The 21,139-nt window shown below is 37.1% G+C and overlaps 1 protein-coding gene across 2 annotated transcripts in view; it reads left to right on the forward strand.

The window, feature by feature from the left end:
• Positions 1–21,139, forward strand: part of LOC124619264 (protein Njmu-R1-like) — a 103,502-nt gene that overhangs the window by 47,048 nt on the left and 35,315 nt on the right. For both annotated transcript variants that reach the window (XM_047145531.1, XM_047145532.1), the window contains exons 3-5: positions 1,676–1,801; positions 4,731–4,917; positions 20,519–20,635. In XM_047145531.1, coding sequence (XP_047001487.1) covers positions 1,676–1,801; positions 4,731–4,917; positions 20,519–20,635 — 430 coding nt within the window. The remainder of the gene's footprint in view (positions 1–1,675; positions 1,802–4,730; positions 4,918–20,518; positions 20,636–21,139) is intronic.

Consider the following 21,139-nt stretch of genomic DNA (forward strand, 5'->3'; position numbering starts at 1 on the left):
TACTTCAGCCTCGTTCCATCATATTCAGTTTCACGACCTTCGCGTGGAACTTTGTGATAGTACCTTTGTGTACACTAACTGCTCTCAGACTGACCGTGATGTCAGGTGTGCCTTCATCATTGCCGCCAATATTTTTCAGTATCAGCTTCTGGAACACTGCTCAGTATTCACATTAGAGCTCTTCGCCCTGTGTCAGGCCATGCAATACATCCATCAACACAGGCTTTTCAGTTGTGTCTTCTGCTCTCAAAGCCTCTGTGTGTTGTACACTGTCCATCCCTTAGTGCAATGGTCCCAGGAAAGCTGTCACTTGCTCACTCTTGATCGAGCCACTGTGATGTTTATGTGGGTTCCTGGTCATGTCAGTCTGACAGGAAACTAGTTCGCTGATGCTGCTGCCAAGGTTGCAGTCCTTATACCTCAGCCCTTTAGTTCTTAGATTCCCTCCGATGATCTCTGTGTTGCCATCTGCCAGCAGGTGGTGTCACTTTGGCATCACCACTGGTCCTCCCTTCATGGGAACATGCTCCAGGTTATTAAGCCTCTCCCAGCAGCTTGGACAACCTCCTCTCGGCCCTCTCACCATAAGGAGATCATTTTAGCTAGGTTGCGTATCTGGCACTGTCATTTTAGCCATTGCCATTTGGTATGTGGTGCTCTCCCACCACTTTGTCCTCATTGCACTCAACTTTTGATGGTCTGGCATTTCCTGATGAAATGCCCTTTTTTTAAATATCTTTCGTTCTCGTTTGTGTTTGCTGTCTGAGTTATTGGCGACATGCAGGCTGTCGACCGTGTTTTACTTTTTATCCATCGTAGCAGTATGGCGAAGGCCATTTAATTTTTAGTTCATGGCCTCCGTTTGTCTATGGCATATTTTATAGACCCTTCTCCATGTCCCTGTTTTTAACTCTCTTCTCTTTTGTCGATTGGGATTAATGTGTAGTCTTTTTTAACTCATTTATTTGTCTTTGTATTCTACAGTTCTGATGTGGGTGCATATGACCCTAGTTGTTTTTGCACCCTAAAACAAAACAAACAAACAGAGATGTGTTAACCTGTTCTGTCCACAGTTTAGTTGGAGTCCAAACAGCAAGCAACAAAATATGCACTCGACACATAATGAAGACTGCTAGGGGAGTTGTTGAAATATTGCAGAAAGAAAATGACACCATTAACTCTGCTGCAAACCCAGAAACTATATGAATGATGGAAATTCTTTCTGTGTCTTCAAAATGAGCATTTTGCACTTGCGCAAGCAACCTCTTCATTTGATGAACTGCTCTGTATATAAGCTTCAAAACGTCTTAAAAGATATAATGAAACTTTAAAGATAAATAAACTCAAGTGTTCGTGGGCCTTCAAAAACAAGCTTAAGTACTGCACACCTTTATTATTTTGCTTTCAGGAAAGAGCACTAAATTGGAAGCTTCAAATGTAGAAGATTGTAAGATTTTTACAGAAGTCAGACTTCAAGCTTTTGTTCAGCACAAGTAGTAACCAATTACAAAGATGATTTAGTCCTGTGCTTTCTGCATATCTTAGACATCATTTGTTTTTTATTCTTGAAATACTTTATGTGCAAATAAGATTATTTCTTGGACAAACCTTCACTTTAGCCAATTCTCATGTAGTCTTGCATAAGGACTAAAATAAAAATAACTTTTGTTTTCAGATTGAAGCTCCTCTCATCATCACTTACATCAGAGCAAGAATGTCTGCTGCAATTATTCCTGATAAGACGTCTGAAGAAGGGTGCTATATACACTGGGACAGGGAATTTTTCTGGAATGGAGTTTAGGTAAAGACTAGTGCTGGTTTTTTCCAAAATCTGCTTTGTACACAGATTTATTTGCCAATAAACACAATATGAGTAATAAGTGAATTGTAATGTAAATAAGAATTAAATTTTGAGAGTCATTAACTTAGTGTATGAAAAAGACATCTAAATGTTGGAAAAACTGTGACAGAGGTGTTTTTTTTAACATTTGCAGTCAGTTATATTCTGTTGCTGCAGCATCTATTTCAATACAAAGAAAATAAGATGAAAAAGCATGTTTTTGGGGACATACTTGTTGAAAATAGTGATTTTTTTTTCCAAACTGGATACTAAAGTTCAAGATTATCTTGAAGAGCATAAAGCTTTGGGAAGTGCAAAACACTGCTCACCTTGAAGAGTAGGTGCAACCCAAAAGTAAAAAATGCTCTTACTTTGTCATAGTGGGAACCAATGCATAAATTTATATTGCAACCACACTAAATATCACCACCAGAAATGGAATAGTACAAAAAATAGAGACATGGAATTAGTTAACATTCTAGAAGAAGAAAAAAATTAATGTAAAAGTTTTCTTTCTATGGAAATTCCAGGTTGGAATATGAGCAATGTAAGTAAAAGATAGATTACTATTTCCTTTAAAGGTGACATGTTAAGTTGCAGATAGGCTTAATAAAAGACACTTACACATTAGCTTTTGGCCACAGCCTCCATCACAAAAAGAAACAAACACACACACACACACACACACACACACACACACACACACACGAGGACCATCTCTGGCAGCTCGGACCAGAATGGTATTGTGGTCTGAGCTGCTGGAAATGGTATGGCAGTTATGTGTGCGTGAGGTGTTCTTACTTGTGTGTGTGTGTGTGTGTGTGTGTGTGTGTGTGTGTGTGCGCGCGAGCGCGCGCGCGAGCGCGCGCGCGCGCACGTGTGTTTCTCTCTCTCTTTTTCTGACAAAGGCTGCAGCCGAAAGCTAATGTGTAAGTGTCTTTTAATTGCGCCTGTCTGCAACTTAACGAGTCATCTTTACAGTAAGTAGCAATCTGTCTTTTCCTTACAGTGTCAAGTTTTCTTTCTTTCATCCACACCTGTCAACAACTCAACACTTCTGCTTCTCTGTGTCTGGTCTCCTTTACTACAAAAAATTGATTTAGTTAATATAACACACTAAAAATACACTAAAGTGGCTCACAATACATGATTAATAAGATATTGAGAAACATTTAGAGTACTTTTAAAATACAATCAACTGTACATTACAAACATGTTTTTTTTAGTAAATGTGACACCCATAAATACACCTGCTAAGCAAGAACTACAATATCTGTTACTGAATACATCATAGTAAAACTAAAGCTGAAGAGCCATGTCAGAGATATAAGTGTTTTCAGAGGTTGTAATATAATTTTGACCATTCTGTAGTCATAACAATATTACCATTTTTTAGTTTACAAAATAAAAACATTACCCAAAAACCTTCAAAAGTCTACTTGATAGAAGGACAAGGAATGATACATCTTTATCAAAGGCATCAGTCAGCTGACCTGTCAAGTTCAATGATGGTATCAAAGTAGAGTGGTGAAATTTGGACAATCTATTGGAAGGAGGCTGCTTAAGAAATTGTTGAAACAAAAAACTGCTGTCACGAGCAGAGGTCTCTAAAAATTTGGACAGGCTACACAAGAAACTGTAGCCAGCAGCTACCAACCTTAATTGGGAAACATGCAGAAGAACAAAAAGTGAACCAAATGTGGTTGTAGATTTAGTACACCACAAGTCACAGAACAGATCCATTAATAATATTGAGAATTACATACATCACACCCTATGAAAGTATTGAACTCTGCAGATCAAGAATGAGTAAAATTGGATTGTGTCAGAGTGACTGAGTGGCTTATATATTATGGAAAGCTCTGATCTGATGCTAATGCAACAGTGTGTAGCCTCTAGGTGACTAGGTAATATTGCTACAGTGATACAACAAAAGAAAAACTACAAGTAGTCACAAGAGTAACTGAAAATCATAAAACAACATAATGTAGAACTTCTAAAGTATAGTATACCAGCATTTAAGTACAAACTTTTATTTCTATTTACATCCAATTAAGTTCCAAAGAACTGGAATAGGATAGTGATTTCCCTTTTTTTAAAAAAGAAAGTAGAATGAATACCGAAAATAAGCCTCTTAGGCACTGGCTACAAATTATATAGTGTAGGTCTAAACAGCAGTCTAAAGGCTATAAAAACCGATTTAATTATAGAGGAGCAAATAGAATTTAAATTGGAAAAAGCATGCATAGTGTCAGTTTTCACCCATACACAACTGATCAAAAGATATAGAGTTCAATTGAAGGCTTTGATATGCCATTTATAGGCTTCTAAAAATCTTACAGTAACATATCAAAAGCAAAACTATGAGCAGCAATGCAGAAGAGAGTGTGTGTTGCAGCATTTCAAAGCCACACCATAATACACCAATAACTTTAAATCTAGATGGGCATACAACTAAAGAAATTATGACTAGCAAAAGAGTTGTCACACTGCTTAATGTTATACAATACAACATTGTGTACACCGTAGCTGTGCAGAGTGCAAAGCTTCATAATGCAGAGTTCCCCCACCACCACCACCACAAAAAAAAAACCTTCTGCATTATGAAGCTTTGAACTCTGCACAGCAACAGTTATCTTGTATTTCACAAAATAATAAAGGTATATATTTGTAAAACCCAGAAGTAAAAAGTAATTTATAACATTGACACTCAAACAAACAATTAAATCATAGAAGACATTTTTATTTGACTGAGTACTGTTGTTAACTTATTGTTCATAATAATCTGTACATTCATTCTGATATGCTATGTATTTCTGAATAATTTTTCATTGTGTATATGTATATGTAGTAGATAATTATCTCATTTTCTTTTGTAAATACATTCCAGCTTGACAGAGAAACCAAGCTCACCAGCCGTTTGCTACTACATCCTGTTACCCTGTGGTTCAAGGAATACACAGTCAGAGCAAGCTTTAATTTGTCTGCTTGCAGACACTGACACAAATCTGGAAGTATTCAGGCCAGAACTGACTCTATATTGTGAAGCATTAGCTCAAAGGATTCCACAAAATGCAGTATGTATGTTTCAAGCATGACTGTTCTGGTAAATTATTTGTTTAGAGTTTTGGTATTGTTTGTAGGCTCACAAAATACTGTAAGTCAAGTGTGTTCAATATTTGGTTTCTAGATAAAATATGACAAGGTCCAGTTTGGACTTTGAGAAACAAACAAAATGAGTACAGCTTTCAGCATTTTACACAAGTGTGCTGTACCCATACAGAAAACAGTTTGTCAATAAAGAAATCTGACATCTGAAAGCTGAAAGCAGATGAGGCTGTTGTCTTTTCCAACTACATTCCAGTGAATTAGAAGTCATTAATACTGAGGGAAGTTCACTAGAAGATCTTTTCAGCTCTCCGATGTGACCTGCCACTTTGTGTATACACCATGACTAGGTGACTAGCGGTGCCCCCAAGTTGCATTTAGTCGCAAGCATATAACAGCCATTTCTAAAGATGAAACTGTTCCCAAGTGCAGTTCACACCATTATGGGAAACCACATTAAAGTAAGGAATTTTTTCTTTGTGACTAATCAAACTGAAAAATGAGAAGTAAATGAAAATACAACTGTCACAGAAGAAACTAGTCTGCCGTGAAGAGAAGAAAAGTGCTGTAGATTCTGGTACTCATTACTGCAGCTCATCAGTCAAAAATTTGTAGTGCCTATTTAACTACAGAAGGCTTCAGTATTCTTCAGTACTCTGTATTGAGTTCCTATAGTAGACTTTTTTTTGCACAAAAAAGGATCAGCTGATAATGTGGTGATATTCTACAACTAAAGAGATCAATGGGGCATGGAATGACATGTTATTGGTTCAAAATAATGATGAGAGTCATTGAGTGCAGAGAGATTATTACGGAAAAGTAAATTAATGGGGCTGTAATTTGATGCCCCTAGTACTCTTTGTACTTCTTGAATATTAGCAATCATTGAAGGCTTTGTGAAATTCATATAAGGTTTCTACTTCTGGCAGCACTAGGCTGCAACGGCTGATAGACTCCTGGAACTTGGGGTTCCATCATCTGCCAAATGTTAGAAGGAAAATATGAAGTATATGAGAATATTCTGGGATTAGGCACAAAAGGTACATATTTATGATAGATGGAGAGAAATAGAAGAGAAAAGCATAATGAATGATATTGTTATTAAAAAGTTTCCTTCTCCATCTCTGAGCCTGTCATTCCACGTCACATTTTTTTCCAGTTCTTGTACAATTTTCTCATCAGATTCTCGAGTGTTTCCATTAGCCTTCAACCTTTCATTGTTCTTTTGCTGGATGAGGCACTCCAAAGTTTCAACACTAGAGTCCTTCAGTTTTTTTGTCTGTACCTATCCTGAAAAATGAAAATCCACAATCAGCTTGTGATTTCTGGTCAATCAACATCTTAACCACTCCATCCAAAGCCCTGGAATATATTTTTCATGACCAAATTACTGAATACTTATGGAAATTCAATTATCATGACAAATATCAGTCCAGCTTTAGTAAACTCTGTAGCACAAACACTGCGTTAATTAAGAGTAACTGATGACCTGAAATATGCCATGGACAATCATGAGGCCCCAATATTGATACTGCTGTACTTCAGCAAAGCATTTGATACTGTCAGCTGTGACATACTGCTCAAAAAATTATACATCTAAAGAAATCAAAGTCTTGTGTGTACGAATTTTTTCCTCAAATTAGATTGTTCTTTTACTTTGTTGTCACAATTGCTGTTAACTTTACATTCCAGCCACTCATTTGAAAATTTAAGTGCTACATCCCTTTGTGTTCCCATACAGGTGCACTCATCTCATGGCATATGCAAAATCTAAGAAATTTGTTTTTCACTTCAAGTCAAGAATTTTCAGAAGTTAAATATTGGTACTGTTCTTTGTTCTAACAAACAGGAAAATCTGTAGTTTCAAAATTCACCACATTTGCATAACTTTCATCATTAGTCACATGGATTGAACACTGATTTTCAATAACTTGTGCACTATTTAAGTTCTCTACATACTGCTTTTTACATATAGTTTCATCTCTCTCTTCTGTGGTTGGTCTTTTCTTCAGCCAATTCATCAAACTCGTGATGACACAGTAAGTACATGATATACAAGTAAAGTTACGTGTCCTTTAATCAGCACATAGGCCACTTCACAAATGCACATACTAATTCCGTTTCCACCCTCCAACGAAAATGGACTTAATACTTACGCTAATAGTGTTGCTCCCATGTAGCTGTAGACTGTAGTTGTGGGAAAACAGACTTGCACTCAATGAATTTCATAATTGTTGATTTCAATAAAACTTACATAGATATGCTTTGGGATAAAGATTTCCAGGAATGCCATTCTCACTCGTCCTCATTCAAATAAAGCACTATCTGTAGGGAATAAAAGTGTTGCTGGAAGCATGTTCCCTCAGGAATGCAATGGGGTTCAATTCTGGACCCACAGTTGTTCAAATGGCAATGGTATCTCATGAGATTTGTGCTCCTATATCATTTCTATGCTGACAAACTCCAGCTTTGCCTAAATGCCAGACATGAAGACATCAATACTGTGATTTTTCAAATGAACGATAATCTGTCTTCATTGGTAAGATGAGCACAAAATGTGGGACCAAAACTAAATACAAAAAAGTCCCAAATACTTTTTAGTATCCCATCATAAATTAATAAGTTATGAATTTAAAGAACAGTTACATCCAATTCAAATACCATATCAAAAAATAGTGGAGAACTTATGGTGCAACTTTAGATGAGCATTTCAACTGGATGTAAAATACTGTCACCTCATGTAGGAAGACTACTTCTTGCCCCTGTGCTCTCCAGAAGCTTTGGAAGAGATTTCCACAGAATGTGAAACATGGACTTGTGCCATCATTTGTTCTACCAGACCTCCACTATTTCGATGTAATGCAACACTGGGAGCAGTGAGAACTTTAGATGGTTAGAACTAATCATGCATGGGTGTGTGCAATATATCTGCAACATCTGTCAGATTGACCATGTCTGTGCTTCATACACCCTGTTAGGTTGGTGGCAAACCAGACACATTACTTGACTACCATACAATATGTTTAATTCATTGCCTTCTCAGTGTGCAAGTGCCTCAGAATCTCATGTCAAAAGTTAAGCATCTTTTATCTCATCATAATCATAACACAATGTCTGACTTACCCAGTAACTAAGCTGCACCTGTCCTTAAAACAAAAACAGTAAGAAACTCCTCCTCTGTAGCTGCAGTTGTAAAATTACAAACTATCAGAGCCACAATGAAATCAGAGACTATAGTTTTGTCTGCTGCTTCTTTGAAATAATGACACTGAAATTTTCACAAATTGGATAACATTGGTAGTTGCACGTTACTAAAATCTATACATATTATAAATTAAGATTCCCCGCTGTGTTTTTTCTGTCTGTATGTTTGGGCTGATCTCAAGAACTACTGTAGGGATTTTGATACAGTTTTCACTAATAGACTGATTCATGAGGAAGGTTTGTGTATATTATTTATTAGTGATATCATATGCCAGATAATTTTTCCATCGGTAGATACTTAGTGCTATGTATGTGAAGCCAGAGCATCTCTCTAATAAAAAATAATACTCATCTTGCATGTTCGTCATTATGTTAACAATGGGGGTTACAATCTCTCCACTGCAGCCTCTGCCTATCTGAGTTTTTAGTATGTGGAATGTAATGGCGACATTCTAAATGGAAAACTGGTTCCACAAATGTCATTTTTTTAGATTTCCAGAAGGCTTTTGACACCGTTTCTCACAAGTGACCTCTAATCAAATTGTGTGCCTACAGAGTATCATCTCAGTCTTGCAACTAGAGTCATAGTTTCCTGTCAGAAAGATCAACTGACATAAAGTCGTCGAGTAAAACGGAAGTAATATCTGGCATTCTCAAATGAAGTGTCATAGTCCCTCTGCTGTTCCTGATCTATATAAATTATTTAGGAGACAGTCTAAGCATCCCTCTTAGATTATTTGCAGGAAATATTGTCATTTGCCGCCTTTTAAAGTTAGCAGATGATTAGATTAGATTAGATTAATACTTGTTCCATAGATCATAAATACGACACTTCGTAATGATGTGGAACGTGTCAGGTTAATAAAAGATGTCTGTACAAGATATTACATTACACAAAATATTGCATGACACTAATGTTTAAGTTGTCATCTAGAAATTCTTTTAATTTATTTTTAAATGTTGGTTGGCTATCTGTCAGGCTTTTGATGCTGTTTGGTAGGTGACCAAGGAATTTTGTGGCAGCATAATTTACCCCTTTCTGTGCCAAAGTCAGATTTAACCCTGCATAGTGAAAATCATCCTTTCTCCTGGTGTTATAGCTATGCACACTGCTATTACTTTTGAACTGGGTTGGATTATTAACAACAAATTTCATAAGTGAATATATATACTGTGAGGTTACTGTGAGGATCCCTAGATCCTTAAATAGATGTCTGCAGGATGACCGTGGGTGGGCTCCAGCAATTATTCTGATTACACGTTTTTGATGAATGAATACTTTTCTACTCAACGATGAATTACCCCAGAATATGATGCCATACGAAAGCAGTGAATAAAAGTAGGCATAGTAAGCTAATTTACTGAGATTCTTATCACCAAAATTTGCAATAACCCTAATAGCATACGTAGCTGAACTCAGACGTTTCAGCAGACCATCAATGTGTTGCTTCCAGTTTAACCTCTCATCAATGGACACACCTAAAAATTTTGAAAATTCTACCTTAGCTACAGACTTCTGTTCAAAGTCTATATTTATTACTGGAGTTGTGCCATTTACTGTACGGAACTGTATATACTGTGTTTTATCAAAATTTAAAGAGAGTCCGTTTGCTGAGAACCACTTAATAATTTTGTGGAAAACATCATTTACAATTACATCAATTAGTTCTTGGTTTTTGGATGTTATTACTATACTTGTATCATCAGCAAAAAGAACTAACTTTGCATCTTCATCAATGTGGAATGGTAAGTCATTAATGTATATCAAGAGCAGTAAAGGACCTAAGACTGAACCCTGTGGAACCCCGTACTTAATAGCCCCCCAGTTTGAGGAATCGGCTGTTGTTTTAACATTACATGAACCACTTATTTCAACTTTCTGCATTCTTCCAGTTAAGTATGAATTAAACCATTTGTGCTCTGCCCCACTCAAACCATAGTGATTTAGCTTATCTAAAAGAATTCCATGATTTACACAATCAAAGGCGTTTGAGAGATCACAAAAAATACCAATGGGTGATGTCCGGTTATTCAGAGCATTTAATATTTGATCAGTGAAAGCGTATATAGCATTTTCTGTTGACAAGCCTTTCTGAAAACCAAACTGACATTTTGTTAGTACTTTATTTTTACAAATATGGGAGGCTACTCTCGTTGGATACATTACTTTCTCAAAAATTTTTGATATAGCTGTTAGAAGAGAGATTGGGCGGTAGTTGTTGACATCTGATGTATCCCCCTTTTTATGCAATGGTTTCACAATGGCATATTTCAGTCTATCGGGGAAAACACTCTGCTCCAAAGAGCTATTACATACGTGGCTGACTGCACAGGTATGGCCTCTTCTATTAGTAGCCTTGCCTCTTCTAGTGAAGATCTAGATCCTATTTTCTCCACAACATTTAAAAAATGATTATTGAAAATATTTTCAATTTCTGATTGTTTGTTAGTACACTTATCATTCAGTTTTATGGCACTAAAGTCTTCCTGTGCTCTTGGTTGCCCTGTTTCCCTTTCAATAATATTCCAAATTGCTTTAATTTTATTATCAGAGTTACTGATCTCAGACATGATACACATGCTTCTGGACTTTTTAATAACTTTTCTTAGTACTGCACAATAGTATTTATAATATTGAACAATTTCGGGGTCAGTGCTCCCTCTTGCTGTTAGATACAGTTCTCTTTTACAGTTGCAAGATATTCTTATTCCTTTAGTTAGCCAAGGTTTTTTATATGTTTTCTTGGAATTATGTTTAACTATTTTCTTGGGAAAACAGTTTTCAAATACCCTTAAAAATGTATCGTGAAATAAGTTGTATTTCAAGTTTGCATTGGGTTCCTTATACACTTCATCCCAGTCTAGCTGCTGTAGGCTTTCCCTAAAGTTTGCAATATTTATATTGTTAATTGAACGCACTGCTTTGAAAGTCTGATTTGATATACTGCGTGGAGCTATGTCATGTATTGTAACTAGCTGTGCACCATGATCTGAATGACCATTCTCAACAGGATAAGCATTTATGTCCTTAAACTTATCTTGGTCTATAAAAAGTTGTCTATCAGTGTACTGCTGTTCTTTGATATCCGAGTAGGAAAATCAATGACGGAGCTCAAATTGAAAGAACTGAGTAATACTACAAGGTAATTCTTCCTATTACACTCTTTCAGGGAATCAACATTGAAATCCCCACAAATGATAATTTGCTTCCCCCTGTCTGACAGATAGCACAACAAAGCATCCAAGTTTTCTAGAAATAGCTGAAAACCAATTGTAAAATGATTTAGACAAGATATCTGTTTGTTGTGAAAAGTGGCAGTTGCCTCCAGATAATGAAAAGCGTGAAATCATCCACATGAGTACTAAAAGGAATCTGCTAAATTTTGTTTACACGATAAATCACACAGATCTGGAGGCTGTAAATTCAACTAAATGCTTAGGGATTACAATTATGAATAACTTAATCTGGAATGATCACATGGAAAATGTTGTTGGGGAAAGCTAACCAAAGACTATGTTTCATTGGCAAGATACTAGGAAGATGCAATAGGTCTACTAGAGAGAATGCCTACACTACACTTATCTGTCCTCCATTAGAGTATTGCCGTGTGATATTATCTCCTTACCAAGTAGGATTGATGGAGGACATTAGAAAAGTCCAAAGAAGGGAAGCTCATTTTGTATTATCACACAATAGGAGAGAGAGTCACAGATATGATATGCAAGTTAGGGTGGCAATCATCAAAACAAAGGCTTTTTCGCTGCGGCATAATCTTTTCACAAAATTTCATTCACGAGCTTTCTGCTTTGAATGGGAAAATATTTTGGGAGAAAAGACCATAGTGATAAAATAAAAGAAATCAGTGCTCGCACGCAAGTACTTAATACTTGTTTTTGCCGTGCACCATTCAAGAGCGGAACGGTAGGAAAACAGCTTGAAGGTGGTTCGAAGAACCCTGTGCCTGGCATTCAAATGTCACAGAGTAATCATGCAGATATAGATGTAGATGAAATTTGTGAACACAACTCTCTTAGTTTTGACTGAAATAGTCCTTTAGAAAAACTAAGTGATTTTTCCAAACAATCTGAACAGAAACTATATTGCACAGTGTGAAATGAGGTGCCTACATGCACTGTTGTGGGCTGATGTGTACTGGTTTGGTGGACCCAGCCACCATCTGTATTTATCTTTTTAAAAATCAAAACCCTTACACTTTTTATGATATTACAAATTTAATAATGTTATAATTACTAAAATTAATTACAAATAAAATAGGTCACACTGTGGCATACGTAATAAAGTACAAAAAGACTGGCCACTCATGAGAATAAAAAGTGTAACATTTCAGTTTCACATTTACAATATATTTTTTAACAATCTGAACTTATTAGTTCTTAATTTAAAATATTTCCTTACATTATTTGCTAATGTTCCTGGCACAATATAAGATTGGATATTTCCATTTGGTTTGCTTGTTTTTTGGCATCTAATCGAATTTAATCTAATCGAATGAATTTGTGTGTAGCCTGATAATATAATAATGTTTACGTAACAAGCACATATAACTTTATCATAATTCATTAATAACAGCATTGTCTGTATTCAAACACAGCTTATTGACCGAAATTAGCAGGAATAAATAAATAAATAAAGCCATTAGTCAATATTTACAAATGTAACAAAATGTAGCTTGACTGGTATACTTTGTGTGTTATTGAATATTTCAAAATATGCTTTTGGGTCCATTACATTACACTGTCCACCTTTAAGACAAGCTACACCACACTCTATGCACTGTTCAATACCATGTTGCTTTTAAGGAGAAGCTGGACAATTTTCTTCTATCTACCTCATAAAATTTCCCCAAAAATTATTGTATGTGGCCAGTTTCCCCTCTCATCTCCTCCCAGTTACACTTCTTTCTCTGTACATTTCTCAGTCAATCACTCCACTTTCTTTCTCCTATCTTCAGTGTTTTTCATCACTTTCCTCATTCTGTATGTTATATGTAGAATCCAACATTTAGAGATTACAGTAGTGCAGGAGAAAAACACACACACACAGCTACAGTCATTTATGAGAGGAACAGAGACAAAGGCAAATGTACAGGCAGGTAGGTTTAAACTTCGAGCTCTAGCAGCAATGCACATGAGAGAAAGGGAGAGGGGGAAGGCGGCATGGACCTTGCCATTGGTATGGTGGCTTGTATGCCTCAGCGATAGAGATAGCTGTGCCACAGGTGCAACCACAGCTGAGTGGTATCTGTTGATCTGTTGAGTGGCCAGACAAACATGTGGTTCCTGAAGATGGGCGGTGGACTTTTCAGTGGTTGCAGGGGCAACAGTCTGGGATGTTTAACTGATATGGCCTTGTAACATCAATCAAAATGGCCTTGCTGTGCCCTTAATCGGGCAGGTGTGCTAGACAATTTAAAAATGGAAACGGATAGGTTGGAGTTAGGTGACGGGAGGAACGGGACTTCTGGCCAGGTGAGTACAGGGTTAAAAATATAAAATCAAATAGGGGTAATGCAGGAGTAGGTTTAATAATGAATAAGCCTTTTAATTATATAACAACTCCCCTAATATGAAATTAATCCTGTGTTTCAAAATTATTATTTTAACCATGATTGCTTTTCTCACGTACATATTTGTCCTACTCGTGATGGCTCTGGTGTGACTTGCTCACTCTTCCATGCCCAATGATCTCCACCTGCAAATCTATCCCTTCTAGGACTATGGGTCAATTCCCATCAGTGATGCCACTGTGCTGTAGCGAAGAAGCATAGGGGCGAGTCATTGTCACATACAGGATAAATACTTGTAATCTTACAGGGGCCAAGTTAAAGTGTGTGATCTGCAGGTAGACAGGTGGCAGAGGCAGCAGTGAAGAAGACAAGTCACTAAAGATATGGCAATGGATTCTTAAGGGGAAAATTAACACAGTTGTGAACTTTGCCTGATGAAAATCTCACTTGAAAGATCCATTCCCAATCTCAGTACTTATTCTGTACTTTATTTTTCTCTCATTGGGAGCTTTTGAGAACCATTTGTCAGTGCTGCTTTTCATCAATAGCACTGTTCAATTTAATTTAGTTTCTTCTTCCACTAAAGAACAGTTCGAAATTATTTATGCTAGAGCATTTCTATTTTCCGAAATAAAAAAGTGTGTTTTACTTTACCTCGAAGACTGATGTTTTTGGGAGAGTGACCCTTAACAAGGCAACACTATAGGTAATGTTTGTAAACATCACTAAATTTAATGGCAATCAGGCACTTGTTATGACATAAAATAATGAATTGATTTTTTTCTACTCCAGCTGACTACAAAATGGTATTTGAACTTGTACAGATATATTCTGTGATCATGCTGTTCTCCACATAAATATTTGAGAATGATTCATAATGAAGCTGATCCAGCTAGTAGATAAAACTACAACATAATTAGCAACTGGAGAATTTGATTTCAATGAATTCTGTAACATTCTACATTTATTTGTTCATTTTGTTGTTGTGGTCTTCAGTCCAAAGAATGATTTGCTCCAGCTCTCCATTCTAGTCCATCCTGTGCAAGCCTTTCCATCTCTACGTAATTACTGCTTCAAACTTTCAAGATACGGCTTGGATGATAGTTGAACAAGCATACAATGGATTCACAGCAAATGGTTTAAGACTTAATCTCACAAAGACTCTTAACAAGCAGTTTCAGACAAGCAAGAAAGATCCCATTTTCAATGCAGACTGCCCCTTTGTTTGCGACTCAGAGTGGAGTTACATACGCTGGTGCAAATGTATATAGCAAGCTCCCATTTAACATAAAGCAAGAAATAGGAAACTCTACCAATCCCAAAGAAATTTAAAAACAACCCCATTAGCCACTCATACAAATTATCTGATTATCTAGATGCAGGGGCTGAACATCTTTGTTTGGTGAGTGGGAAGTTGAAGTGTTCATTGTAGAGCTGCACGACTAATCATTGTGTATTGTAAACTGCTCTCAGTATTTATACACTGATTGGCACAAAAAATGCTACACATGATAAGAGATGTGTAATTTGCCTCAATGATACAGACAGTGATAGCATAGGAGCAACCGCAGTGGATGGGTATCTGTGCAGAGGTCAGACAAGCATGTGGTTCCTGAAGAAAAGAAGCAGTCTTTTCGGTAGTTGCTGGGGCAGTTGTCTGGATGACTGAGTGATCTCTCCTTGTAACATGCCTTCGTGGCCTTGCTGTGCTGGCACTGCTAATAGGTGAAAGCAAGGAAAAACTATAGCAATTACTTTCCCTGAGGAAATGCATCTGTGCTAGGTGGTTAAATGGTGATTGCCAGGTGGGGGCAGGGTTATAAATACAAAATCAAATAGAAGTAATGCAGGAATAAGTCTAATCATTAACAAAATAAGAATACAGGTACACTTCTATGGGCGGCATAGTGAACACATCATGATAGCCAAGACAGAAACAAAGCCAACACCCAACACAGTACTGCAAGTTTATACACCATCTAACTCCGGAGGTGGTGAAGAGATTGAAGGAATGTATGATGACATAAAAGAAATTATTGAGAATGTTAAGGGATTGGAAAATTTAATTGTGATGGATGACTAGAATTGAGTAGTAGGAAGAGGAAAAGAGGGGAATGATAGTTGGAGAACATGGACTGAGGGAAAGAAATGAAAGAGGAAGTCATCTAGTAGAATTTTGCATAGAGCATAATTTAATCATCACAATCACTTGGCTTAAGAATCATGAATAAAAGTTGTGTGTGAAGAAGAGCCATGGAGAAACTTCAGGTTTCAGATTGTTTATATAATGGTAAGACAGAGATTTCAGAACCATACCATAAACTTTAAGACATTTTTAAGAGCTGTGAGCACTTGTTCATCTTCAATAATGTGTAACATCTCCCTTCTACCATAAGCTCTTTGGTTTCCATGTTTTTGGAGGAGGTAGTGTGAACCAAAAGAAGGCGGAAAAATTGGCAAACAAGGGCTCTAAAGTGAATTTTTTTGGTCCATCTACCTCCTCCAAAGATATGGAAACCAACTTGTAGTAGAAGAGATGTTTCACAGTACTGAAGATGAAAAAGTGCTTATAGCTCTTAAGGTATACATTTTAGATCCCATGTTTACCAGACATATTTCTTGAGTTTTGGTCCATACTACCATCTCTATCATGCAGTGAGATACCTGTTAAGAGTGAGAGAATATCTGATTATTCTTTGGAGAAGAATCCCTGACTTTTTGATATGTGTAGTTCTGTGACGAGAAACAAAGTTTGTTGCGGATCTAGCACACTGTTGTTACTATATTTTCACGATACAACATTTTTTGGTCCCTAAACCCAAGATAAAGTGACATGGGAAGAAAAGGACAGAACTAAAAGGATGAGCTGAATGACAAGAAAAGGCAAACCTTTCTCATACAATACTGATATGTTGTTGTTGTTGTGGTCTTCAGTCCTGAGACTGGTTTGATGCAGCTCTCCATGCTACTCTATCCTGTGCAAGCCTCTTCATCTCCCAGTACCTACTGCAGCCTACATCCTTCTGAATCTGCTTAGTGTATTCATCTCTTGGTCTCCCTCTACGATTCCCTCCAATATTAAATTGGTGATCCCTTGATGCCTCAGAACATGTCCTACCAACCGATCCCTTCTTCTGGTCAAGTTGTGCCATAAACTTCTCTTCTCCCCAATCCTATAACATTAGTTATGTGATCTACCCATCTAATCTTCAGCATTCTTTTGTAGCACCACATTTTGAAAGTTTCTATTCTCTTCTTGTCCAAACTATTTATCGTCCATGTTTCACTTCCATACATGGCTACACTCCATACAAATACTTTCAGAAATGACTTCCTGACAGTTAAATCTATACTCGATGTTAACAAATTTCTCTTCTTCAGAAACGCTTTCCTTGCCATTGCCAGTCTACATTTTATATCCTCTCTACTTCAACCATCATCAGTTATTTTGCTCCCCAAATAGCAAACCTCCTTTACTACTTTAAGTGTCTCATTTCCTAATCTAATTCCCTCAGCATCACCCGACTTAATTCGACTACATTCCATTATCCTCGTTTTGTTTTTGTTGATGTTCATCTTATATCCTCCTTTCAAGACACTGTCCATTCCATTCAACTGCTCTTCCAAGTCCTTTGCTGTCTCTGACAGAATTACAATGTCATCGGCGAACCTCAAAGTTTTTATTTCTTCTCCATGGATTTTAATACCTACTCCGAATTTTTCTTTTGTTTCCTTTACTGCTTGCTCAATATACAGATATACTGATATGTACAACTACAAAACAGTGATACTTCTGGATTACTATACATGCTCTGTGGCAGTAAGAAGGTAATTTGATGCTTGGAATGTATGTGAGATCTGCATACCATTTGTGTGCTTCTGTCATGTTTAAATAAAATGGTTGTCTTGCTTATAACAATAACAGACACTATTTAGAAATGCTACTGTGAAGGTGCAAATGACTAGTGCTGCCACCTGGCTGTTTATTGTACTAACTAGTGCTGTATTTAGAGGGTTGTTGACTCAGACTTGTGATCCTCAGGTAACACTGATTGAGAAACAGTTCATTGCAAGCCGCCACTGCCATACGTTTCCAAATAACGTTACAGATGGACATGATGGATGACAGTTCGGAAGCACAATTACATGGCCTAAAGAGGAAATGCATTTTGGAACATGGAAGGCTATACTGCCCTACGACTTATCATAAAATATAAGTAAAAGAAAGGCAAACCTATGTTTATAGCATTTGTAGATTTGGAGACAGCTTTTGACAATGTTTACTGGAATACATACGTTAAATTTTTGAAGGGAGCGGGGATGAAAGGTTATTGACAACTAGTACAGAAACCAAAAGGCATTTATAAGAGTTGAAGGGCATGAAAGATAAGCTTTGATTGAGAAAAGAGTGCAGCAAGGTTGCAGCCTATCCCCAATGGTTTTCAATTTGTACATTGTGCAAGCTGTGAAGAAAAGCAAGGAGAAATTTGGGAAAGGAATTAGAAGTTCAGGGAGAAGAAATAAAAACTTTGAGGTTTGCCAATGAAATTTTCATTCTGTCAGAGACAGCAAAGAACTTGGAAAAGCAGTTGAATGGAGTGGACAGTCACTTGAAAGGAGGCTATAAGATGAACATCAACAAAATCAAAACAAGGATAATGGGATGTAGTAAAATTAAACTGGGAAGTGCTGAGGAAATTAGATTATGAATTGAGGCACTAAAAGGAACTGACGCATTTTGATATTTGGCCACTAAAATAACTGATGGTGGCAAAACTAGAGAGGATATAAAATTTATATCAGAAATGGCAAGTAAAGTCTGTCTGAAAAAGAGAATTTTTTTTGAGCATTGATTATACATGTTTAAGGGGTACTCCGCCATCCACCAAATCTATACAATATACTCTTCCATCCCTACACAACCCCTGCTCCCAACCCCCTTACCCCATGGCTCATATCCCTGTAGTAGACCTAGAGGCAAGACCTGTCCTGTACATCCTCCCACCACCACCACCACCACCACCACCACCACCACTCCGGTCACAAACATCACCTATCCCATCAAAGGCACAACTACCTGAGAAACCACGTGTGATCAACAAGCTAAGCTGGAACCACTATGCTGCAGTCTACATGGGTATGACAACCAAAAAGTTGTCTGTCCGCATGGATGGCCACCAACAAACTGTGGCCAAGAAACAACTGGTCCACCCTCTTACTGAGCATGCCACCCAACATTACATTCTTCATTTCAATGACTGCTTCACAGTCTGTACCACATGGATCCTTCCCATCAACACCAGCTTTTCTGAATTGCGCAGGTGGGAACTCGCCCTGCAATATATCCTATGTTTCTGTAACCCTCGTAGCCTCAACTTTCATTAGTCATTGCCCTTACCCATCAGCCCCATCCCTTTCCTATTTCAGCATTACACAGCCCTCTATTCCACCTCTGTACTTTGTACTTGTCTGCTTTTCCACTACCCCCACACCCCACCTCTCTCTGTCTAACCTCCAAACTGCACCTAGCTGCCTTACCCTCTCTCTGCTTTGTCCCTGCACTCCCCCCAACAGCACTTTATTGTCCCCTACCCCTATCCTGCTAGCCCTCCCCTTCTGCGCCCCAGCCTCATCCTTACCCCCACCCAGTTGCCTCTCCCCATCATTCACTGCTGCTCCTACTCGTAGTGTGGCTTCAGCTGCCACATACCGTGGTCATGTGTGTGTGAGTTGCACTTGTGTGTGTGTGTTTCAAGTTCGGCCTTTCGGTGCTATGTCAAATTCTTCTTGTAGTATCACTATTCCACATAACATTTTCATTTACTTCATGTTCCCTTTCTATAATTTTGTCTTCACGTTTGTTTCCCTTCAATAGTGCTTCTATAAATTCATTCTACCTTTCAGCTTTCCTTTCTTTGCTTAGCACCAGCATGGCATCTGAGTTCTTGATATTCTTATAACTGCTTTTCATTTCTCCAAAATTTCCCTCAGTTTTTCTAAATGCAGTATTTATTTTTCATGAATGCTTCTACAGCTTTGCATTTCTCTTGTAGCAGTTCCTGCTATGCCATTTTGCACTCATTAGACATCCGTATTCCCTTTTTCCTGTTTCATTTTCTGAATTTTTAATTTTCTTCTTTTGTCATTTATTTTAATGTCTCACACATAATCCAAGGATTTTTGTTGGGCCTTGTCTCTCTGCCTATTTGAGCCTCTGCTATTTGTTCATATGAAACATAAGCACTGCAGGAGGATTGCGAGTTATACAAAATTTATCTTGTGCTCAAACCATTCATGGGAGTCTTAACCGGACTGAGAGTACATGATGTTACGCTACAGAAATGTAACTGTAAAAGTCACATACAAGTCGGTGAAGAAATTGCAGAATAAATTTTTAAAAAAGTCTTATGAAACAAAGTTTATTTCCTGTAGAAGAACAGAGTCACCCTTAAATGGAAGAGAGCTCAAGAAAGAATGATTTCAAATGTTATAAAATTGCACTGACCCATTTCAGTGATAGAGAAAATATAAGTTAAAGAAAATAAACTTAAAACTAGTAACATACTTTTATTCATTACACATTATTTAGCTCTATATTTTAAATTGTGGATATCAGTATGAACATTTATTTTCTATTAGATATACTTTTCATTCATAAAAGCTCTTTGAGATTTTACAGCAAAAGGTAATGCAGACCTATAAATCAAACAACTTGTTAGTGAACTACAATAATATCCTTTCTGTACATAGTTTTTTTTCCTCTAAATTTAATGTTTATAATATGAATACTAACAGTTGATTGGTATGGTGAATGTGTGCTTTTTGTCTTTTGTTGCAGACAGAATTTTCCAAAGGACTGCATGCAGAATTATCAACATGGCTGGCAGACTGTGTTTATTATGTGTGCCGTGTACTTAACACTATGGGAGAAGAAGTTGCAATTCTTCTTCAGCTGGTATATATTATTATCTTTGGATGTCCTTTTTCATTTTGTTTAAATGCTCCATTTGACATTATATAAAAAAACTCTACCTTTACAAGTAATAATATACGTGTTATTCTGCGGTTCAGGATTTACATTCAGTTGGAGAAATATTTAGCACTGGAGATTGACACATGTAGAAATACGTGAGACTATCATAGCTTTCAAAACTATTAGTTACTTTCTTAGGCGAAAGGGAGAATAAGATGGGGAAGGTTAGAAGGAGGGCGGGTCACTCAGACATTAGGATGAGAGGGATCCACTTTTAGTGAGGACGGGGGTAAACAAAGGTAACAGAGGATGCATCAGAGAAAGTAGGTCAGAGATGGTGGATTGATAAGTACTCTGCGTGCTTCAGTTTATGTGACTTCTAAATGACATTTTATAATGAATAGTATATATATATAAAAAAAGGAAAAAAAAATACTAAGAGAATCGATCATATTCTATCTGGTTACCAGGTATATTGATGGCGTA

The sequence above is a fragment of the Schistocerca americana genome, chromosome 6 (genome assembly GCF_021461395.2).
Source record: "Schistocerca americana isolate TAMUIC-IGC-003095 chromosome 6, iqSchAmer2.1, whole genome shotgun sequence".
In the NCBI taxonomy this organism is placed as follows: domain Eukaryota; kingdom Metazoa; phylum Arthropoda; class Insecta; order Orthoptera; family Acrididae; genus Schistocerca; species Schistocerca americana.